The sequence below is a fragment of the Cryptotermes secundus genome, unplaced genomic scaffold, assembly GCF_002891405.2.
Source record: "Cryptotermes secundus unplaced genomic scaffold, Csec_1.0 scaffold102, whole genome shotgun sequence".
Classification (NCBI taxonomy): domain Eukaryota; kingdom Metazoa; phylum Arthropoda; class Insecta; order Blattodea; family Kalotermitidae; genus Cryptotermes; species Cryptotermes secundus.
Genome location: NW_019741300.1, coordinates 389466 through 409339, shown reverse-complemented (window position 1 = coordinate 409339; position 19874 = coordinate 389466). Strand labels below are relative to the sequence as shown.

General features: G+C 38.1%; 1 protein-coding gene across 3 annotated transcripts; it reads right to left on the bottom strand.

Moving 5' to 3' along the window:
- Positions 1–6289: 6289 nt before the first annotated feature.
- LOC111872680 (cysteine protease ATG4D) lies at positions 6290–18171 on the bottom strand. Of its 3 annotated transcripts, none has more exons than XM_023866794.2 (8): positions 18077–18171; positions 17808–17932; positions 16568–16864; positions 14124–14325; positions 11156–11232; positions 10055–10297; positions 8268–8464; positions 6290–6844 (listed from the first exon to the last, which is right to left on the bottom strand). In XM_023866794.2, exons 1-8 carry the CDS (start codon positions 18121–18123, stop codon positions 6668–6670), a joined length of 1365 nt encoding a protein of 454 aa, XP_023722562.1. In that variant the 5' UTR covers positions 18124–18171; the 3' UTR covers positions 6290–6667. The 3 variants fall into 3 exon arrangements, with proteins under 3 accessions (XP_023722562.1, XP_023722563.1, XP_023722561.1); XM_023866795.1 differs by having other exon boundaries at positions 18023–18167; XM_023866793.1 differs by having other exon boundaries at positions 18053–18167.
- Positions 18172–19874: the final 1703 nt, after the last annotated feature.

Genomic DNA, 19874 nt, shown 5'->3' with positions numbered 1-19874 from the left:
TCTCACTTGACCAGACCCGGGATCGAACCCGGGCCGCCGCGGTGGGAAGCCAGCGACTAACCGCTTGAGCTATGGCGCGGCCCTGCTACAGGCCATAGTCCGAGCTACCGGCAGCGTCGTTAAATAAACCATACACAAAGATAAATAAATTCCTCTTTCCTCTTATCCACGTTGCACGTCCAAGTTATCAGATTCTCCTGGATGTAATTCCCCTAACAGTACTTTGAGACATGTATGGGAAATGAGAATACTCCTCGTCCAGTAACATCCTAAACATTAACAGAAAACTATTTAATTCAGTCCAATATTATACAGTAAACCTTGCTTATTGAGGGAACCACAATAGGCCCTAACACTTCTCCGTTTCAGATACATTATCACAGATTCCAGGTAAAAATATCGTAAAAGTGAATTTGTCTCCGAGCTTAATTAATTAAGCAATATGCCATGAAGGCATATGGGACAGCGGTGGTATAGCTCCATAATTCTCGACCTAGTCATTAGATGGAGGTGAGTGGTCAAATTCAAGCCCCGGCTGCTTTAACCCCCGGGTAAAGAACCCCTAGTACTCATTGGGTAGGAGGCAAGTACATGTCCCATACACGTAAACAGTTACATCTGTAAGAGACCGTGGAGGCTCATAGGGTTGTGAGAAGTCGAGGCTCCCACTTTTTCTAGAAAATCGGCTCACATATGGCGATGAGGTTGTCAGCCTCAGGCGCCGGTTGCCCTTTAACCCCAGGAACATTCCTGGTACTCAACTTCTGTTAAAGGCTGAGTTGATCCCAGGTTCATAGTGCGGTTGGAAGGATTAGGTCAATTAAAAAAATCCAGTAACCCCCCCCCGGTCTTTCTAAAATAATGTCGCACATTTTATCGTATCTCTCAAATGAAAACAGCTATAAATAGGAAAGAAAATGTGTTACGTTGGCAGCCAACAGAAGTTTTTCGTTCGCGAGGTTACTTCCCTCAGCCGCATAAAGTGCTCACGCCAATCGTGGGGTAAAACGGGGAATGTCATAGAAAGCGAGCAGAAGCCAGACAAAGCTTTGTGGAACCGCTTTCTTTGCCGGAAATGTAATCGCGGCGCTCAATGACATTTGCATACAAGGGTGAGGATCTACATCGACGTGACTTTCCTGACGCATGGATCTGCCGAGCAGGGCCCGATGCCTGGTCCCGTCAGTCACCTGATATAACCCCCGGTAGACCTCTTACCTATGAGGATAGATCAAGGATCAAATGTGGCAGCCCACTCTACTACGGACTCTTAAAGAAATGTGAGAAAATATTGTTGCAGCTGTCTCCTCGGTCAGCCCTGACATGCTCTCTAACGTGTGGCAGCAACTGTTTTACTGAAAGGACATTGTCCGCATTACACGACGACACCGCATCTCTGAAACTGAAAAATGCACTGGGATAAATATTTGCTTTTACTAATACAATGAACTTTGTTTCCTGTTTATAGTCGCGTTAGTTTCTGAGATGTGATTGTTATAAAATGCGGCTTAATTTAGGAAGACTGTACGTATTTGTTTATTAAAGTTCCAAATCAGAAATTTATACTACTGTTATACAATTAATGAGTTATCTTTATCATATTTTTATCTCTTATTTTGTTAAATATCAAAAACTACAGAAAGGAAGAAGACAGAAAATATTAAACATTCTAGCAGAATTCGTCACGGTAATTCATGAAATGCTGGGAAATTCTTGAGTAGCTGCAGAATTGGCGGCTCCTCCAGAAGGGCTCAGCTCCATGAGTGAGTAAGTAAGTAAGTAAGCAGAATTCGTCCCATGAAATTATTATTTTACTTTTCTTTTTCACGTTACTTTCCGTATAATCCTGATTCCGTTTTCGACATGGTTTACTGCATACTGTTTAAAAATAATTTTAATATTGAAATTTTACAATCCAATAGAGAGTAGCGTGGGTAATTAACAGAAAAGGAAATGCAAGGGTTCGTAGAATAGATGGAGAAAAAAATACGGCGACCTGGAGCGCAGCCACAAATTCTCATGCTTTTATTCTCGGAAACAAGTTTAATTTAGTAACTTGCAATGTGCGCGTCGCTTATAATTTCAACTCAGACGTACTATCAACAATGTCTATTTTTATGCAGAATAATGTTACAGGATGTTGCCGCTATGTATCAAGGAGACATTCAAATTCAATTAAATTCTGGTGTTTAAAACTACCAAACTACTAAATTACATTCCTGAGTAGTGAAGCATTCATTTCAGAAAGGACTTGGATATATGAAACAAAGTCCACGAAAAAATGCACACTTTATTCTCTTTTATTTAACGAGGCTTCTAAACACCACATGTTAAAAGTCTGCTCACGACTGAAGTTTTCACGGAGGTAAAGATGAATATTATGGTCTTCTGGGCTATGACACAGTGTAGTCTGATTGGTGGATATCCTCGTTTCGGAAGAACATCACAAAAAGCAACAGACGCCGTCATGTTTAAAGTCATAGGGCAAGTTTATGGAGAAGAGGTCGTGTGAAAATCAAGTTTTTTAGAATAGTGCAAAAACGATATTCCGAAGGAAAGACGAAGTTTAGTTTGACAGCCGACCTGGACTTCCAACATCAAAATCGGATGAAAGAGTAGAAAAGGCGAGAACTCTGATTAGAAATGATAAACGTCTTTGGTGCACTGAGAGTATGCTCTACCTAGTCACACTGTGATCCACAAGTTTCATCTCCAGGTTTTGGAAGGTCCGAGACAGCAGGTTCGTTGTGTGTACCGTGACAATGCACCCTGACACATAGCGCTTCCCGTCAAGGAAAACCTGGAGGTGGGGGCTCGATCGTGGTTCTGGAATACCCCGCTTAGTCGTGGTTTTTTTCGTCTTTCCTATCATAAACAATTATCTCAAGACATTACTTCCGAAATTTAAAACATTTTAATTTTTTGAAGAAAGCAGTCTTCTGGGATTTGGCACCGTGTATACGTGGTGTTAACCGACGTTCCTCCGAAACGTCGGTTAACACCACTTATACACGGTGCCAAATCCCAGAAGACTGCTTTCTTCATAGTCACCGCCATGAAAGCCTCAAATCTTACATTTTAATTTTTTTATTTTTTGAGAATAGTGATTTACCTAATTCGTTCTTTCCAAAATTTTTGGTCTCAATAAGTTATTGCCATGTGATTTCGAAACTTCCCAAGATTTCGTTTCCTTGAAACTCTTCATAGTTTCGTGAAGTTTCCATCTTCATATTACCTTCCAACTATCAAAATATATCTGTGAATCTGGAATTTTCCATATCTTCCTAAACTTCATTACTTTTCTAACTTTTTATTTTTGCAATTTTGCTCTTTCGAACACTGACAAAAGTTTTCATACTTTCCAGATTATTGTGACGCGTTATCTTGCGTCCACCACCGCGACAGCCGCTACAATCGGAACGGACACTTCCGCGACAACGAATACGTGGAAATTGTGGAATTCCCGCAGTGACAAATCGTAGCAAGGAATTGTTGAGTATCAACGGATGAGACGAAACACGTTAACGGTGTAATCTATAAGGAATGTTCCCGTAACAACGGACTGCCTGAACAGCGAGAAATGATGTCTGGTATCCGATCCGCATAACCCTTATACAAGCAGAGCTTACGACACGTACAGAGCATTGAGTATTGAGAACGAGACAGTATTGGGATAGCCGCCTCCAGAGACATTTGAGATCCAACCATGGCCAAGTATAGTTGAGACGTCGCATTGGAGTATTGGGCCAGAAGTCAAGTGATACTGCAAGAGATAATAATTGTACGGTGTGTAAGAGTGGATGTTCAATAAAGATTCGTTAAATCCGAGACCCACGTGAAGTTATTTGTCGCGCGACATACCCAACACGTGAAAATATTAAGAATATTTTAAATTTTCTATATTTATAAATTTGTTAAAATTTTCACTTTTATTAAATCATTTTTTAACATCAACGTACACTATTCTGAGAACCTTCAAACATTCTTGAAAATTCCGAAATTTTTTAAAAATGATTATATTTTAGATTATTTCTCCAGTCACATTAACCACTTCTGTACAAGAAAATTCGGACAGTGGGTACACAAATAATGAACTATTTGTAGAGTGGCTGTAATATTTTATCTCAATTGTTCAACATACAAAGACCAGGGAGATTCTTGTTCTTCTTGATGGACTTACAACTTTGATATCAAGACCAGCGAAATTTTTGTTCTTGATGGACATACACCTTACACAAAGAATGAAAAAGCATTAGATCTCGCTTCTGAGCACAGGATGAAAACATGGGAATTTCTTGGACATACTAAAAGAGATGGAAGGTGTACTAGTGAAATTAAATCCAGGATTGCCATGGCAAAAGCTACATTTAGCAAGAAGAAGAATCTTTTTACCAGCAAATTGGACTTAAATTTGAGGAAGAAACTAGTGGAATGCTACATTTGGAGCATAGCTCTGTATGGGGCTGAAACATGGACACTTAGGGCAGTAGATCAGAAACATCTGGAAAGTTTCGAAATGTGGTGTTGATGGAGATCAGTTGGACCGACTATGCGAGAAATGAAGAAGTGTTAATTAGAGTCAGTGAGCAGAGGAATATCCTACACGAAATAAGAAAACGGAAGGCTAACTGGATTGGTCATGTTTTACGCAGAAACTGCCTTCTAAAAGAAGTTATTGAAGGAAAGATAGAGGGGCGGATAGAAGTGACAAGAAGACGAGGAAGAAGACGTAAGAAGATGCTGGATGACCTTGGGGACAGAAGAGGATACTGTCATTTGAAGGAGAAAGCTCTAGATCGCATTAAGTGGAGGAATTGTTTTGGAAGAGACTGTGGACCTGCTGTCTGACATATTACTGATGATGATGATGATGATGATGACTAAAAGAGACTACAACTGATAGATATAATTTTCTTCAATCCTTCATCTTCCTACTGTATTGATGCAATCAGTAAATGCTCAAGCGTTCATCCAGGGTGATGTGTTACCCAGTTACAAGTTGCAGCCATACTTTGGAAAGTGTAAGAACTTCCACAGTTGGCTCTGCAGTAAATCAGTTTGCACATACCAGAGTTTTGCCAGTTGTTTGGCTTTTCCACAACCACCTCCTTGTACCATCAACTGCTATCTTAGGCTTAGGGCATATCTTGAGAGTCATGTAAGGAAAACCTATCAGTTACACCCATAAAAAAAAAGAATCTGTACTTAATTAAGCAAAGTTTCTGGACTCAACTGAAATATGCTCATCCTGAGTTCATTAATAACATTAAAATCAGTTTTAATATTATTCTCATTTTTTACTGTCATCACTAAGTACCTCAGCTCTCAACTGATGTGTCAGAGGAACATACTGTGTCCATCTTCATGGTAGAAGATTCAACCATGGAAGCAGATGACAACCTATTTGTGTCTTTTGCAGCATTCTGTGGCCCAAATATCACAATCAGAAGTCTCCTATAGTATGATACATCCTTCCATATTAAGCTAAATGACTATAAAATGACCATGCACAGCACAATATTATAAAATTAGAGAAACACACAAGAGCAACTGAATGTCACATGGTATCAAATAGTTGCAATTATTATGTAAGCTGCAGAAAACAGATTAACACCTGAAGGTTACACAGTAGTGGAGTACCTGTTCTACCTTAATCTGGGGTAAATGAAAAACGAAACTGTCTACCATCTTTTATGCACCTGGAGCCAGAAACTGAAAGTGTTAAATACTCTTCACGTAGGCTCAAAAAAAAATAAATAAATAAATAAACAAATAAATAAATAGAAAATAAAAAAACAAACAAAAAAAAACAAGTACAGTAATGTAAACAGCAACACATTTGGAGGACAAGGAGGAGGAGGTGGTGGTGATGGTAGTAGTAATTCACACACTATTTGTTTATTGTTCACACTTCATTTATATTTCTATGTATTTTCCAGGTTTTATCCCTACAGAAATTTCATATTTTTCACAAATAGTTAATAATACAATATATAATCTCTCTCTTCCCTTTGGATCACCTAATAAGGATTTTGTTGCAATAAATAAATAAATTACACTGCCTTGCATATATGCAACTCCATGAAAAGACATATATATACATATGAAGCTTTTACATTTAAGTCCTCGCCAGTTTACTGTCTACTTGCATGTGCCTGTGAAACAGTGAAATTCCAATTATGCCAATTCTAACTTCTACTCATGTTCATGAAAACATCCGTGAGCTTGGTCAAATTCAACATAACACATCATTCTGTAAAATATATACATTTGTATTTGTTACATGTTGAATGAAGTTTCACTGGGGCTACCTGTTTTAAGTGTTAAAATGAGTATTTAATGAAGAGACCTGCAATCACATTTCAATAAGACACATTCCAAGCAACTACTCCTGGTGAAAAGTTCTTGCTGCAGAAAGTCTTGGTAAGCATGCATGTTGACAGTGGTAACGGAAAGAAACAGACATTCACGACCAGGATATTCCTTTGACTTCTTTTAATATAAAGTTACAATGGGTCATAATATGTAAGTGAATCTAATACTGTTACATGATTTCTTGCTTTGCCCCCAAAAACATGATGGCGGTGGTAATGATGACAACAGCAGTTATCAAAATAAATGCTTCTGGTGGTTTTAAATTAATGTCAGAGGGAAACCCATTCCTTCTTCAAAGAATTTCAAATTCTTCACATTCCAATTCATCATCAGTGTCACCATTCATATCACTGAATCTAACAGTATCATCAGAAATACTAAATTTGTTGATCCTCATCACATCTCTGCTTCGTCCTTCACAAAATACAAACATGGGATACGCTACTTTCTCATGACATGGCACCAGAAACTGAAACATCAGAGTTTACATTTAATGAAGTATTTCAGCAACAGTAAGTAAAGTATTATACCAAGTTATTACAAAAAGCCGTAAAACATCCATACAATTTCAATGTCATGTATACACTTGCATGTGCTTCAAATGTGATAATCTGTTAAGCAAAATATAACCAATACAAGGAAAAACAAAACAACTCCTTTAGAAATCAGTAAAGACATTGGTCTAAAAATATATACAACACATAAGTACTTTAATGAATGAATGAATGAATGGGAATCCATTTTGTGATGCAATTCAGGTCAGTTTCATTCTGACAACAATTCAGGTTAGAATGGAAGAATACAGAGAGGGCTGGCAACCATATGAAGATAAGCTTTACGTTAAATGCTAAAGTTGATACATAAAGTTCTGAAATTAATATACAGGTATGGATCTCTGGATTAGTAACAGATTAGTAACAGACAGTATCGATGGTATGGAAATAAATCCAATCAGACCTCTTTGTTCCGGAAGAAATTTTCATAGCCACTAACATGAGGACCTCAGACCTCCCATAGTGTTGAATTTGACTGGTATGAATGTAACATTAAACTTCTTCAACACCAAACCTAAATAGTGCAGTTATGAAGGAACTTCAGGATGGATTGGGTATGGTGCAGGTTGAAGCAGAATGTCTGAAAGAAAGGCAAGGGAAATGAAATTGAGTGGGAAGAGACTTCGAGAAAGAACAATTAAGAGGGAAAGAAAGAAATGGCAAAAATTGTGGTGGTACACAGACAACACTATATCCGTTTTTCAACAGAAGGTTGGAAATAAAAAATACTGAAGAGCAAATAAACTGTGTCAAAAGAAGGGAGGAGAAGAGGAAATATGCGTCTTGGTGAAATTTATGACGTTCTCAAAAACAATGAAGTATTCAACAATAAGAGGAAACTGACAGGATCTAAGGAAAATCTAGGTGGGTTATTTATGAACATTTCAGTATCACTCACTATCTATCAAATGGTAGGATGATAGATGAAGAACAAATTGAAAAGGATCTGGAAGGAAATGGTTGTGGCCTAATAGAGGTACTATCCCAGCATTTGCTTGCAGAGACTGAGCAAAATCACACAAATCTCAGTCAGGACATCTGGCGTCTGGATGAGATTCAAACCAGGGAGCCTCTGAATACAGGTATACAGCATTACCACTAGTCCAACTTGCTTGATAAGAAAATTCTAATTTTCCACATTTTTCCAATCTTCTTCCACTGAGTTGTAGGATTACAAAAATGAACAACTCTCAATATATTAGAGAGAAAGGCATGACATGTTATGAAACAGACATGTAGACCTGTTCAAGAGTGGATCAGAAAGCTTCTCTATGAATTTTTAAATCTGAAAGGGCATGGAGAGAGAGGAGGAAATTAATATAAAATGCGGTTACTTACGGGCTGAACATTCTTCATAAACTTATAGAAGTCATCTCGAGTTCTACAATAGAAGCCAATGCAACACGATGGGTCAAGCCTAGAAAGATTCATCTTCCGTGGGGATCTGCAGTGAAAGCTTGTGAGAGGGAAATTTGGTTGCCATACATCAACCACTTCTTGGCAATAATGAGGATCTAGGTGGATGAGTTTGTCATCTGAAACATTATATGATCCCAATGAATATTTTAGTTGCAAATATTATCTTCATTTAACAAATTTCTGAAAACATATACACAACTAGGAGGAAAAAATGCATAATAACGTGAACTGCACTGAATTCCCGGATGTAAGGGCAACAGTGAATTCCAGATAAAAGGCATGAAGCCCAAATTTCTACTGCACAGGCTTCCAGTACAACACATTTTGTAATCTTAATATTAGAAAAAAAAGGTAAAGCTATCCCTGTAACAGGCCGTGGCGGCAGCAGCAGCAGTAGAAACAGTAGCAGTAGCAGCAGGAGGAGTAGCGGTGGTGGTATGAAGAACTTTGTACTGAAGTAAAAATTCTGTCTATATCAAATTTGCCAAACTTAGGCAGCGTCTACACAAGCACACAAAATATGTCCGTTGTAACGAACATACTTTGCTGAGGACACCACACAGTTGCAGAATGCGGTGCATAGTTTTTTGTCTGCAATGGAGCCAGAAGAAAGTGTAGCATTCGCCTCTCTTGTTTATTTCTACAACGGACGTCACAACATTTGTTACAACAGATGCAGTTTGTGTGCTCGTGTAGACGCTGCCTTAAGCTTTCAAAGGTTCAGACTTGCCATGCCATATCTGTTTAGCATAAATATGTTACAAACAATTAAGATGAATTTTTACCATCTACTGACATAAAAAATTACATATCCCTAGCTCCAAACTGAAAGTGAATGAAAATATTTTCATGACCACCCTGTTGTTTTACATTCTGTTAAAGGAAATGTCTTAACATATTTGAATATTTATCAAAGAATTATTATTGCACACCATTAAGAATCTTCTTTTATCTGTCACTGACGTCATTCCCACCCCACAAGGCTGTCCATCTACCACGTTGCTATTAATGAATGTGCACAATCAACAGTATGAGACCAGCACGTGGCCTCAGATGACAAAATGCCCTTACCAAATTTCATGAAAATTAGTGAACTGTTTCAAAAGCTGAAAAAATAAACAGAGAACAAACACAGAACACAAAGACCTCATAAGCATATTTGTTTTCTTTCAAGAAAGCAGGTTCTAAGCTTACCTAAGTAGACATCAGTGAACAAAGAACAGCTTCCCTGAGGATGATTTGGTAATAAGAACCTTTAAATGGAACAACATAAAATAAGAGTTGGCAAGAAGTTGCCATGGAACCCAAATATGTTTCATTACTGATAAAACCTTCTTGGTCTCAGACTCCTCCTATTGTAAGTGAAAACCATTACAAGGCTTGGAATTTCATGCAGAGAACAAAATTTAACAGGTTTGAAAATTCCTTTATGTTGAATAGGTGAAATGATCTCTCTTGTAACACTTCGTATTACTGAACACAGAACTTTCTTTCAAAATTCTTACTGAGGACCTGAAAACCATTCCTCAAAGCAGACACAATTCAGCAGTTAAGATATCCAACCCCCCCAGTTTCAGATTTAAATTTCTTTCTTCTTTTCCACCTCATCTCTAACATAAACACCAATATAAACAAAAGCATATTACTATTTGTGGTCTATGATGGATACTACATAATCTAAATTACAAACTACTGAAGGAACTTACCTTGAAAACCAACAAAATAAAGTGAATGTTTTGGCCGACCACCAATAATTCCAATGCAGTTTTCCAAAGTGAGTAAAGCTGTTAGACATGGGCCATAAGCAGAATTCATCTTTTCAGCACCAAGCCTAACAGGTACAAGTAGGATAAGAGCCCTCCATGAAGGTGTGGAATGTAATGAATGAGTTGAAACATGTTGCTTTGATTGGGAAACATCACAAAGGTCCACAATATCTTGAATGTAAACTAGAGAAAAAAGAGCAGCAAATAAGATTAAAAATTAGAAATTTCAACATAATGTTTTTCTTTTTACTTGAAAATTAAATATACTATTTCCATATTCTGCACAGTTACTCAAACTTATTTTTCCTGGTGAGCTTATTCATGCTGAGACATGTTACTCTTCCCACTCCTCTCTCACTAGTCAATAGTTCATTTTTAAGGTAACCTCGCTGGATCTGTCAAGGCACAGAAACAAAGGAAGAGCAGTTACCCACCACTACATCATCTCATGATCATGAGGGGCAGTGTCTTAACTGCTGGACTTCTGCTTCAGATTGGTGTGGCTAATCACTGAATTAATTTATCAAGTGACCTTTCCATCTTAAAGCTCATCAAGGAATGGCAGGGAGTCAAAAAGCATAAACATCCATACCATGCTGCTGCAATATATTCACCTTTAATCACATTTCCCACAATTACATATCAGTGGAAATTTTATCAAGTGTACTTTTAATTCAAAGTTCCCTAAGGAGTAACACAGAGGAGCACATAGTTGTGAATAAACAAAGCTGTTACACTATCATTCAATTTTAATTGTATTTTCTGCAAAAATTATGCATCAAATGTAGTGTTATAAAAGGGTGTTTCTGTCTCATCGCTCATGAAAGAATCATGTGGGATAACCCATAGCTGAAAATATCCATACAACACTGTCACATCACATTCAAGTATAACTACCTACACCTAACACCAGAACCTACAACCTCAAAGAATGGTATTTGTATTTTACATACAACTTTCAGACACAATTTTTTGGGTAAGAAAGTATGTAGTTATATGAGCCTATATGGTATATGGTTCTAGCTACTAAATATAATATACCTGCACAATCCTGAGCCACATAAACACACAGATGCTCAAATTCTTTGTTATCCCTTGCAGCCAGTTCTACAGCTTGCCTAAAAAAATCATAAAACAAATTAATTCAGTCAAAACAAAATATCTTTAATACAACTACATTCAAGGGGGAAAAAAAATCCTGTCAATTCATACTGTCATACCAACTTTTCAGGTTTATTTTATAGTCCTAATATGAATTTCAAATCATTCTACAGGAATGGTGATTATGGTGATTACTAAGTTTCTGGACATTGTTTATCAAGTATTCAGAACTAACATGACATTCTGGAAATGGCATATGCTTCAATCCTTGTGCCAAAGGGTGGGTAAATATCTAGTCAATTGGGTAAATTAGAAAGAACAAATCCAAATCACTCCGCGCAAAAGGACAGTAGGGAAACACCTATACAGAGCAGTTACTTAGGACAGTAGGGAGACACCTATACACAGCAGTTACTTAGACTAACACCAAGCATTCCAGGTGAAAGGGTGAAGAGGATAAACCTACTCAGATCAGTCTGCTAGAAAAAATTAATCTCAGTAACTCACAGTCTATTTCAGCCAACTACATCTACACATGCACCCAGGACCAAGTTTTTAAAACAGGAGATAATAGGAAAGTTTACATAAATATTATGGAAAGGCTCATGGAACCTAAAATTGGGAGAGGGAAGGTAAATGAAAAGAAATCCATCAAACCAAACCAAAAACGTTGGTTGTTGCCTAGGAAATCAACCGTGATTTCCTCAACCATTCCGGCTTTCTGGCGGCATGCCACAATACATTTACAGGGAAATATATGCAATGCAGTGTCACTTCCAGATCTCTTTCTCTGTCTTAATTTTAGGTCTTCCCAGGCATTTCCACATCCTTCATGTTAATTTTCTTATTATATAATCTTTCAAAACTTGATCCTAGGTACATATCGTAGAGTGCAGAGCTGCTGCTGATGGGAAGATATGCCAGGGTCATCTGTGGGCAACAGCTCGGTAAACACATTCCCGCAGCAACAGACACAAATAACCTGTGATTTCTATTTGGTCTGTGCCGAGATATTATAAGCATGGGACCAGGTTAGAGCTTAGTCAGTTCAGTCAGTTCTGTATGGGAGTCTGAGAGGAAGGGGCTAGAGATGGAGGCAGAGTAATAGCCATTGTTGGTGCCTGAGGATGGAAGCATATTCCAATTCAAGGACATTGTGTCCATTCTGAATACTAGACAATGACCAAGTCCATAAATTCATTTATCACAAGAATGTCAAGAAGAAAAACAAGGCTCCAATTTAAAAAGGTATTTTGTTGCAATGTGTCTGGATGTGTATGTGCTCACGTGTGTATGTGGAAGTAAAAATATTATGTAAACCACTGTCTGAAACGCAAAGATAATATACAGAGTTACTACAAATGATAGCGGCCTCCGTAGTCTAGAGGTAACGTTCCCACCTCATGACTCGTAGTACGCGGGTTCAAATACCCGGCGGAGGTCGTCGAATTTTTAAGGGCAGAAAAATTCAGGGAACAAGTCCTCCGGGAGGAACTTTAAGCCGTGGGTCCCGTGTCGTAGCTTTACGGCACGTAAAAGAACCTCATATCTCCAAAGGAGGTCACTGAGCCAAATTAACGGACGTTTCCGGCCCAACAGCAGTCTCTAATACCTCTGGTAGATGGGGAAAGCATTATATAGATACCTCTCAGCTAGTAGAGCTGGTCTCGCTGGCTGGGCAGAACTGATGGTAAGCACCAGTACCGGTAGGACATAGAGACTGGTAGAAATCATAGAGGGAAGCACACTGGACCAATACAGGTCTCAGTGCATGGGGAAACCCACCCTCTCCAATAACTAACTAACTAACTTCTACAAATGATTCATTCCATTTCAAAATCCTATATTTTCCAAAGTATTATACATAGAAATAAGATTGATACATGAAAAGAACCGCAATCTCACCAAGTTTGCATCATGATACACCAGTTGGAGCATGAGCACTGTGCCTCATAAAATGGCGGCGAAGCTGGAAAAGAGTTTCTGTGTGTTGGAATATGCGAGATGTTTGTCTGTTATTGCAGAGCAGTGTGCATTCAGAGGAGAGCACAGAAAAGAACCACCATGTAAACAGAGCATTATGCAGTGGTATCGGCAGTTTAAGGATACTGGTTGTCTGTGTAAATGGAAAAGCATGGGGCAACCAATATAGTGTTTTGAAATAGAATGAATCATTAGTAGTAACCCTGTATAACACATCACACTTCCATAACCGACAGTGAGTTAAAGCACAGGACAATAAATCATCCTACCCTTGTCGGTAGTGTCACGAATTTTCTCTTCTCCACATCATCCAGACTGGTTCTGGGGTTCACCCAACAGGTACTGGGAATTCTTTCCTTGGGGTTAAAGCATCTGGGGCATGAACCTGACCACTCACCTCCAGCTAGTGCTGAGGTCAAGAAAATGTGGATCTATAAACCCACTGCCCCATATGCCTTCATGGCAAAGTGCTTAATTAGTTAGGCACAGGGACAAATTTACCTTTACCCTTATTATTACATACTTGCTTTGAAAACTTTTATTATTTGAGATATAAGTCATTTAAGTACTGGTTCATTACCTTGACTGCTACAATAATAATATGCCATATGAAAGCAAGAAATATGCCAATAAAAATAAAGAACCTGAATCTTGAATGTTGTCAGAACAGAACAGTCAGCCAAATATTCCTCAATATGTGAGCATGTTTTGATAGGAATCACAGCTCAGATGTAGCCTTGCAAATGAAGTATAATACTTCATTCAAGCAAAAATTGTAAATCTTAACAAGAAAACGGACCTTGATCTCCTACCATACACTATCAAACTGAGGATATAACTAGTTCTAGTGTGTAACAATAAGAATACAGTTAAATGCCAGATGTGAACTTAAAAGCAAAAAATATCGTAATTCAAAGAACCCCACCTGAGCAAATGAGAAACAGATCCTGGTCCATACCAATCACCAGCCTTTTTCCCTGTTGCCTCTCCAAGTGTGACTAACATATGTATTGAAAATGGACTATTCCATGATGGATTATCTCCAAACCATCTGATAATTTTTCGATGACATACATCTTCATTGTACAGCCTGGCTGATGTAGGTCTCTGATCATACCATTTCCAACCTGAAAAATTTATATAAAAAAACTCTACACTGAAGATATATAGGGAGAATTTCAATTGGGTTGATGAGTTCATGACCCTGCACTTCATGGCGACCAGTACACTACATGCTGCAGGACGCATGAGAGTTTTGCTAATGACTCTGTATGCTTGATGGCCGACAACATTTGGAATGAAGAAAATAATTAACTTGTAGACCTCTACATGGTATTATGCTCATGCATGGGAGTTTATGATTTTTTAGCAGTAGGCAGTAGTCATCAGCGCCATGAGCCATTTGTTCCCAGTTAATAGTCACCAGTGTGGTATGACATAGTTCACTATACTTTAAAGAAACACGTTATTTCTGTATGATACCTACATGGAACAGGATCTGCTAGAAAGTGTCAGCAAAAATTTTGACATAAATTTTGTTATGAACAAGTTCTCAGCAGACAAACAATTCACAATTTGGTGAATAAACTCAGAACAACGGACTCTTAATAGACAACAAAAAGAAAAACATTAGTGCTGAGTGCTTACTGGGGAGAAGTTAGATGACATTGGGGCCAGACTTCAACATACACCTGGAAAATCACTGAAATGTCTAGCTCAAGAGACCAGAGTGTCAAAGTCTTGTGCAAGGATAACAGTACAACTGCTGAAGCCATCCAGCAAAAGTTGCTGTCAGTGCAAGAAGGACTGCTGTACTTATGCTTTTTTCAACAAAACAATTAATTGTAAAAGATATTTGCGTGTCGAGGGACAGCGTTTTCAACAGCTCCTGTGATCTGTGAACAAAGGTAAGAACTTCCCTTCATTCCAAATGTTATCAGCATGCTGAGTCACTGGCAAGATTCACATGCCCTCCGGAGCAAGCAGCGCTCCGATACCCGTGAATGTGTCAAATTTACTAAAAACACCCTGTACTTCTTTCGAAAATAAAAATTTGCTGTTCTCATTTTCAATGTTCTGAAAAAATTTAGAATAACAAGTTCTCCTTCCACAGACAATTTTCTAACTAAAATACAAGCAGCCAGCATTTTTAAAGTGATATTAAAAATAAATAAATATATATTCAGATTCACTACTCCCAGGACTTACTTGGAAGGAAGCTGCTCTTTTAACTTTAGTACCTGTTTGTAGTGCACTGAAATTATACCTGGGGAATTGCTTTACAAAGGCGTGATTACATGCAATCTCATTAAATTTCAATTCATGGAGGGCGTTCAAAGTCATATTTTCCATAGTAATTGGGCAACGTCACTGAACTAACATTCATTTTGATAGGAACTTCTGCCACATCATGTTAAGAAAATATCAACTGTAGAGAATCTATGTACAAGTGCCAATGACTGTCTGTCCTGCAATTTCTCCCAAATGGCACAAGACAGGAAAACTGGTAAAGATAAAATACATTTCTCTTGAAGAGACAACTCCAGAAAATTGTTAAGATTGACATAATGTGCATATGTTTGAGTCAAAGCCAATATTTCTCCATTACTTCCTCCATAAAAAAAATGGAATCATGACAATGGGATCATGATGGCAACAAGTAAGTAAACTTCACATGTTTTACTGTAACCATGGTAACAACATGCATTACCACTATGTACTGTATAGTATTTTGAGTTACATGGCTCAAAAAACCATCCAGAGCAGATTACACCATAGCAAATGAAGCTCCCCAGGCAAGAAGTTAGAGAATAATTCAATTACATGCGCCTTCATGTAGGGAAACTTCTGGAAAATTAAGAAAACTTTATAAAGTACAAAAAATATGCAACTCTGGCTTAATATTTTCTTACAAAAGAGTGACCAGGAAAACAAAACCATTATTTTCATTTGTGATGGTATACTGATCCAACTACACTCCAGCCCCACAAACATGAGCATCTAACTGCAATTCAATTTTGTGCCAGTTATACATGAACATAGTACATTAAAGTAATACAAATTATTTAACTTCACCAATTATCATGAAGTCCTTAAAAAAGCCTGCTGGACTTTGACTACAGTGACATATTATTTAAAAGTGAACAAACGAACACCAATTTTTATTATTAAACAGCAGATTCTGGTCCATGGTGACAATGTTAATTCACTGAGCAAAAGCATAAATACCTCAGAAACACAGAAAGTGTATCAGATGCTAAGAAGTTGGTTAGTTACAATTAAACACAAATCTCTTCATCAAAATATTAAATAATATACTGGCATCCCACTATAACATTTAGTAATCCTACTTGAAACATATCTACTTACCTCGTCCTAACATGTGACAGACAAGTCCTTGGGCCAAGAGCATCTGCCCACTGCGGAGCATGCAACCCCAGCCACAATCAGTGGTGAAATTGGAACCATTAAGAATTGGAAATTCCCTTCTATACGTAAGCCACACACGGCTGATAAAATCAGTTTTGAAACCTTCAATTCCTTCTCCTTCAATTCCCAAATCTGACTCTGATGAAGGGTCTACAATCATTTTTCGATGATAACATCTGCCTAGTAGCCATACTGGTGAATCCTTGGAGAAATTGGTTTTCAATTTCACTGTCCATCCTAAGCAAATAATAACAATAATGATCATAAAGTCTCTCAAGCTATGGAATGTAGATCACATCATTATACATGTAGGTAGTCTTATAAACTACAGCTGCTCATTATTACACAGACAAAGATAAAGGAAATAAGAAGGATATGCAAGAGCATTCATCAACTGTCCTAGGTGACGGCCTTTCTGCTATGCCTGTTCACTGTCTGGATTGCCACTTTTTCTTCTTGGTCAGTTGCAGATAAAGACTGGCACTGGTATTGATTTGGTGGGAGGTGAGGAAAATAAAACTGCAGTTGTCCTATCAACTAGGGATTACTGGACCCCTTGCGCATCAAAGATATTGTTAGGGCCCTGTCCACAACCAACCTGAAGTGACCCTCCTGATATCTACCAGCTCTACCCATGCACAGCACAATATCTCTATCTTATGCCTAACTAAAGGCTAAGTACATCAGAATTTCAAGGAGAGGAAGGTGATGTGGCTTATGTTATGATGCTGTTCTTAGATAAAGTACATAGCATGAGATGTTATAACAAATGATTACTTCGAAGGCTTTATAAGCAATTCATTATGGCCTAACTGGGGTTCTACTCTGTTACTTGTCTGGAGAGACTGAGGAAAGCCATGTGATGGCCGCGATTTAAACCGATCCCCCTTCATCACCAAACAAAAGTCGAGAGCGCTACCTATACGCCAACATGTTCGAATAGTTTCATAGGTTGGAATGTTTGTGTCAAAAACTTGCAACTGAATCTAAGATTTAGTAACAGATTAAGGAATTTGGTCAGTTATAACAGTTGTGTTCTTGGTCAGTTTCTTACTCTTGAAAAATGCCTTCCAGTTCTGGCAATAAAGTCCAAGTTTCATTTGTTTATAAGACATGAGCTAATTGTGAAACAGTACTTCCTTCCTACTGTGGTACTAAAATTTCAGTAATATGAACTTACCGTATTTCATATTATTCCACATTGACAATAACTTTGTCTTGACTTTCCCTTCCCCTTCACCACTATCATTTTCTTCTTCTAGTTCGCGTGAATATGTAGTATTATCGCCCGTTTCGCGCCTCGCCCTAAAAAATATATTTCTGGCTTCAGCATTCATTTTCTTCCAACCACTTCCATTATTATTATTTTTACTACTGTTAAATTAACTGTAAAACCTGCTTCCTTAGGCAACACCGTAAACCCACCGCACCAATCCATACCATCCATACCTCCTCACCATGGATTTCTGCTGCACGAACCACGGGTAATTAAACATAAATATGCAACCAAATCTTGTTCGTGTGCGACGTAGGAAATTATGAAAGGTGGGGCGGCACTGGATGTACTGAACAGACACTAGCGTAATCTGAAGTCCGAATCTTGAACTTACTTGAACCAAGTACACACAAATCATTCTAATTACTCAGTGTAGATGTCGCCTACTCTCCTGACGCTCTTGACCTCCTGACCCTCTCTCATCCGAACTATTCATAGTACAGTATATTTATAGGCGCCATTCTTGGGCAACATGGATATGAAGTCATCCAAACACACCCACAAGCTCAGACGGTTAAAAGAAATGGTTATTTCGTATTCAATATACCATTGGTAGGAACATGATGCCATGCTTGTATTCCCTCTCTGTATTATGAAAGCAAACTTTCATACAGGCATGTTCTTGCAAAGAACCTAGGTATATGGACTGCAAATCTTAAGCACTCCTGGTTGGCTCTTCTGGAAACAAATCAAGGGAATGTGAGACTTCAGGTTTTCATTGCAGTAACTACAAGGGTAACTGCTGACTGGAATGTGGTGCCACATAGTTTGGTGGAACCACCTACCTCCAACCCACAGTAAGTCTACCAGACTGGCATTGCATCCGTGAATGCTGTAATCTTCAAATGAATGATAGCTCACAGAATCTTTTCTCCTGTTTAGGACTAGTAATGCCAATGCATTCTCATAAATGTCCAGAGATTCAGACATGCTTTGTTGGCCTCATAAACATTAATGTCATAATGCAAAGAAAGAAATGTCTTTCATACAACAAACATTTTAGAGGATTTAAATTTCACCTCTAAGCATTAAGAACACTGATTTTGAATAAATTTTTACCAAAATATTTTTCAGCTGCAAGTGGTCATTCTGTTGATACATGTTTTAGTAACAGATCAGGCAAGAAGAGAGAATCACAGAAGACACTACTGATGGAGAAATGGAATTGTGAATGATTATGGGTGTATACATTTTTTAGAGATCTTAAAATATTTCAAATTTCACCAGGTTTCGGCTTTCTATATAGTGAAATTTTACATATTCTCAATCAGCTAATGATACAAAAATTGGCAGTAAATACTGCACATAAGCGAAAGAATAACATCAATGATGAACATTCATCAGAAATCAGAATCTTCACATATTTCACAACTGCTGCACCACACTTCAGTGATGCTGCTTTCCCTTCTGAATTCAGTCGACAATTTTTACGTGTCTGACATATCAGACTCCAAAGTAGCATAGCAAATCTATTTACATCACCAGTTACCATAGCTGCTTTTGTTACCACAGCAGTAAAAACTCAAGCTAGTAAGTTCACTGTGGCCAGCACAAAACTCAGGAATAAGCTTCAACTTAGTCATCATCTCTACAACAGTGGTGGCATAGCAGCTAAGTGTGGTGATGCTGTTAATGAATGTGTGAATGCCAAACCAAGAGAAGTGCATTTTTTAGGTGAGCTCAACTTTCCTCTTGAATTTCCTTATATCTACATTTTTATTGCTTCTGATATGTTTCGTGTGCGTGTGCGTGTGTGTGTGTGAGAGAGAGAGGATTCAGTTGGTGTGTCATGGGTTTTGTGTTTCTGGCTGATCAGCTGTCAGCTACTGGGTTGTGACACTCAACCTAAACACTAAATTAAAGTTTCTGCTACATTAATAACATTGGGTAAAGGGTATTGTTGATGGTTCACAGCAAGTGCAAAATTAACATACTATGCTCTGACTGCAAGTCAAGCAGTTCCCCAACGGT

What these genes read in the sequence shown, in the direction of transcription:
- LOC111872680 (XM_023866793.1), bottom strand. Translation starts at nt 18,123, where the DNA reads ATGTTTAATTACCCGTGGTTCGTGCAGCAGAAATCCATGGTGAGGAGG. An exon ending in TCTGTTTCTCATTTGCTCAG is followed by an intron (nt 11,233 to 14,123) that starts GTGGGGTTCTTT and finishes TGATTTTTTTAG; the next exon opens with GCAAGCTGTAGAACTGGCTG. An exon ending in TTATGAAGAATGTTCAGCCC is followed by an intron (nt 6,845 to 8,267) that starts GTAAGTAACCGC and finishes CTGATGTTTCAG; the next exon opens with TTTCTGGTGCCATGTCATGA.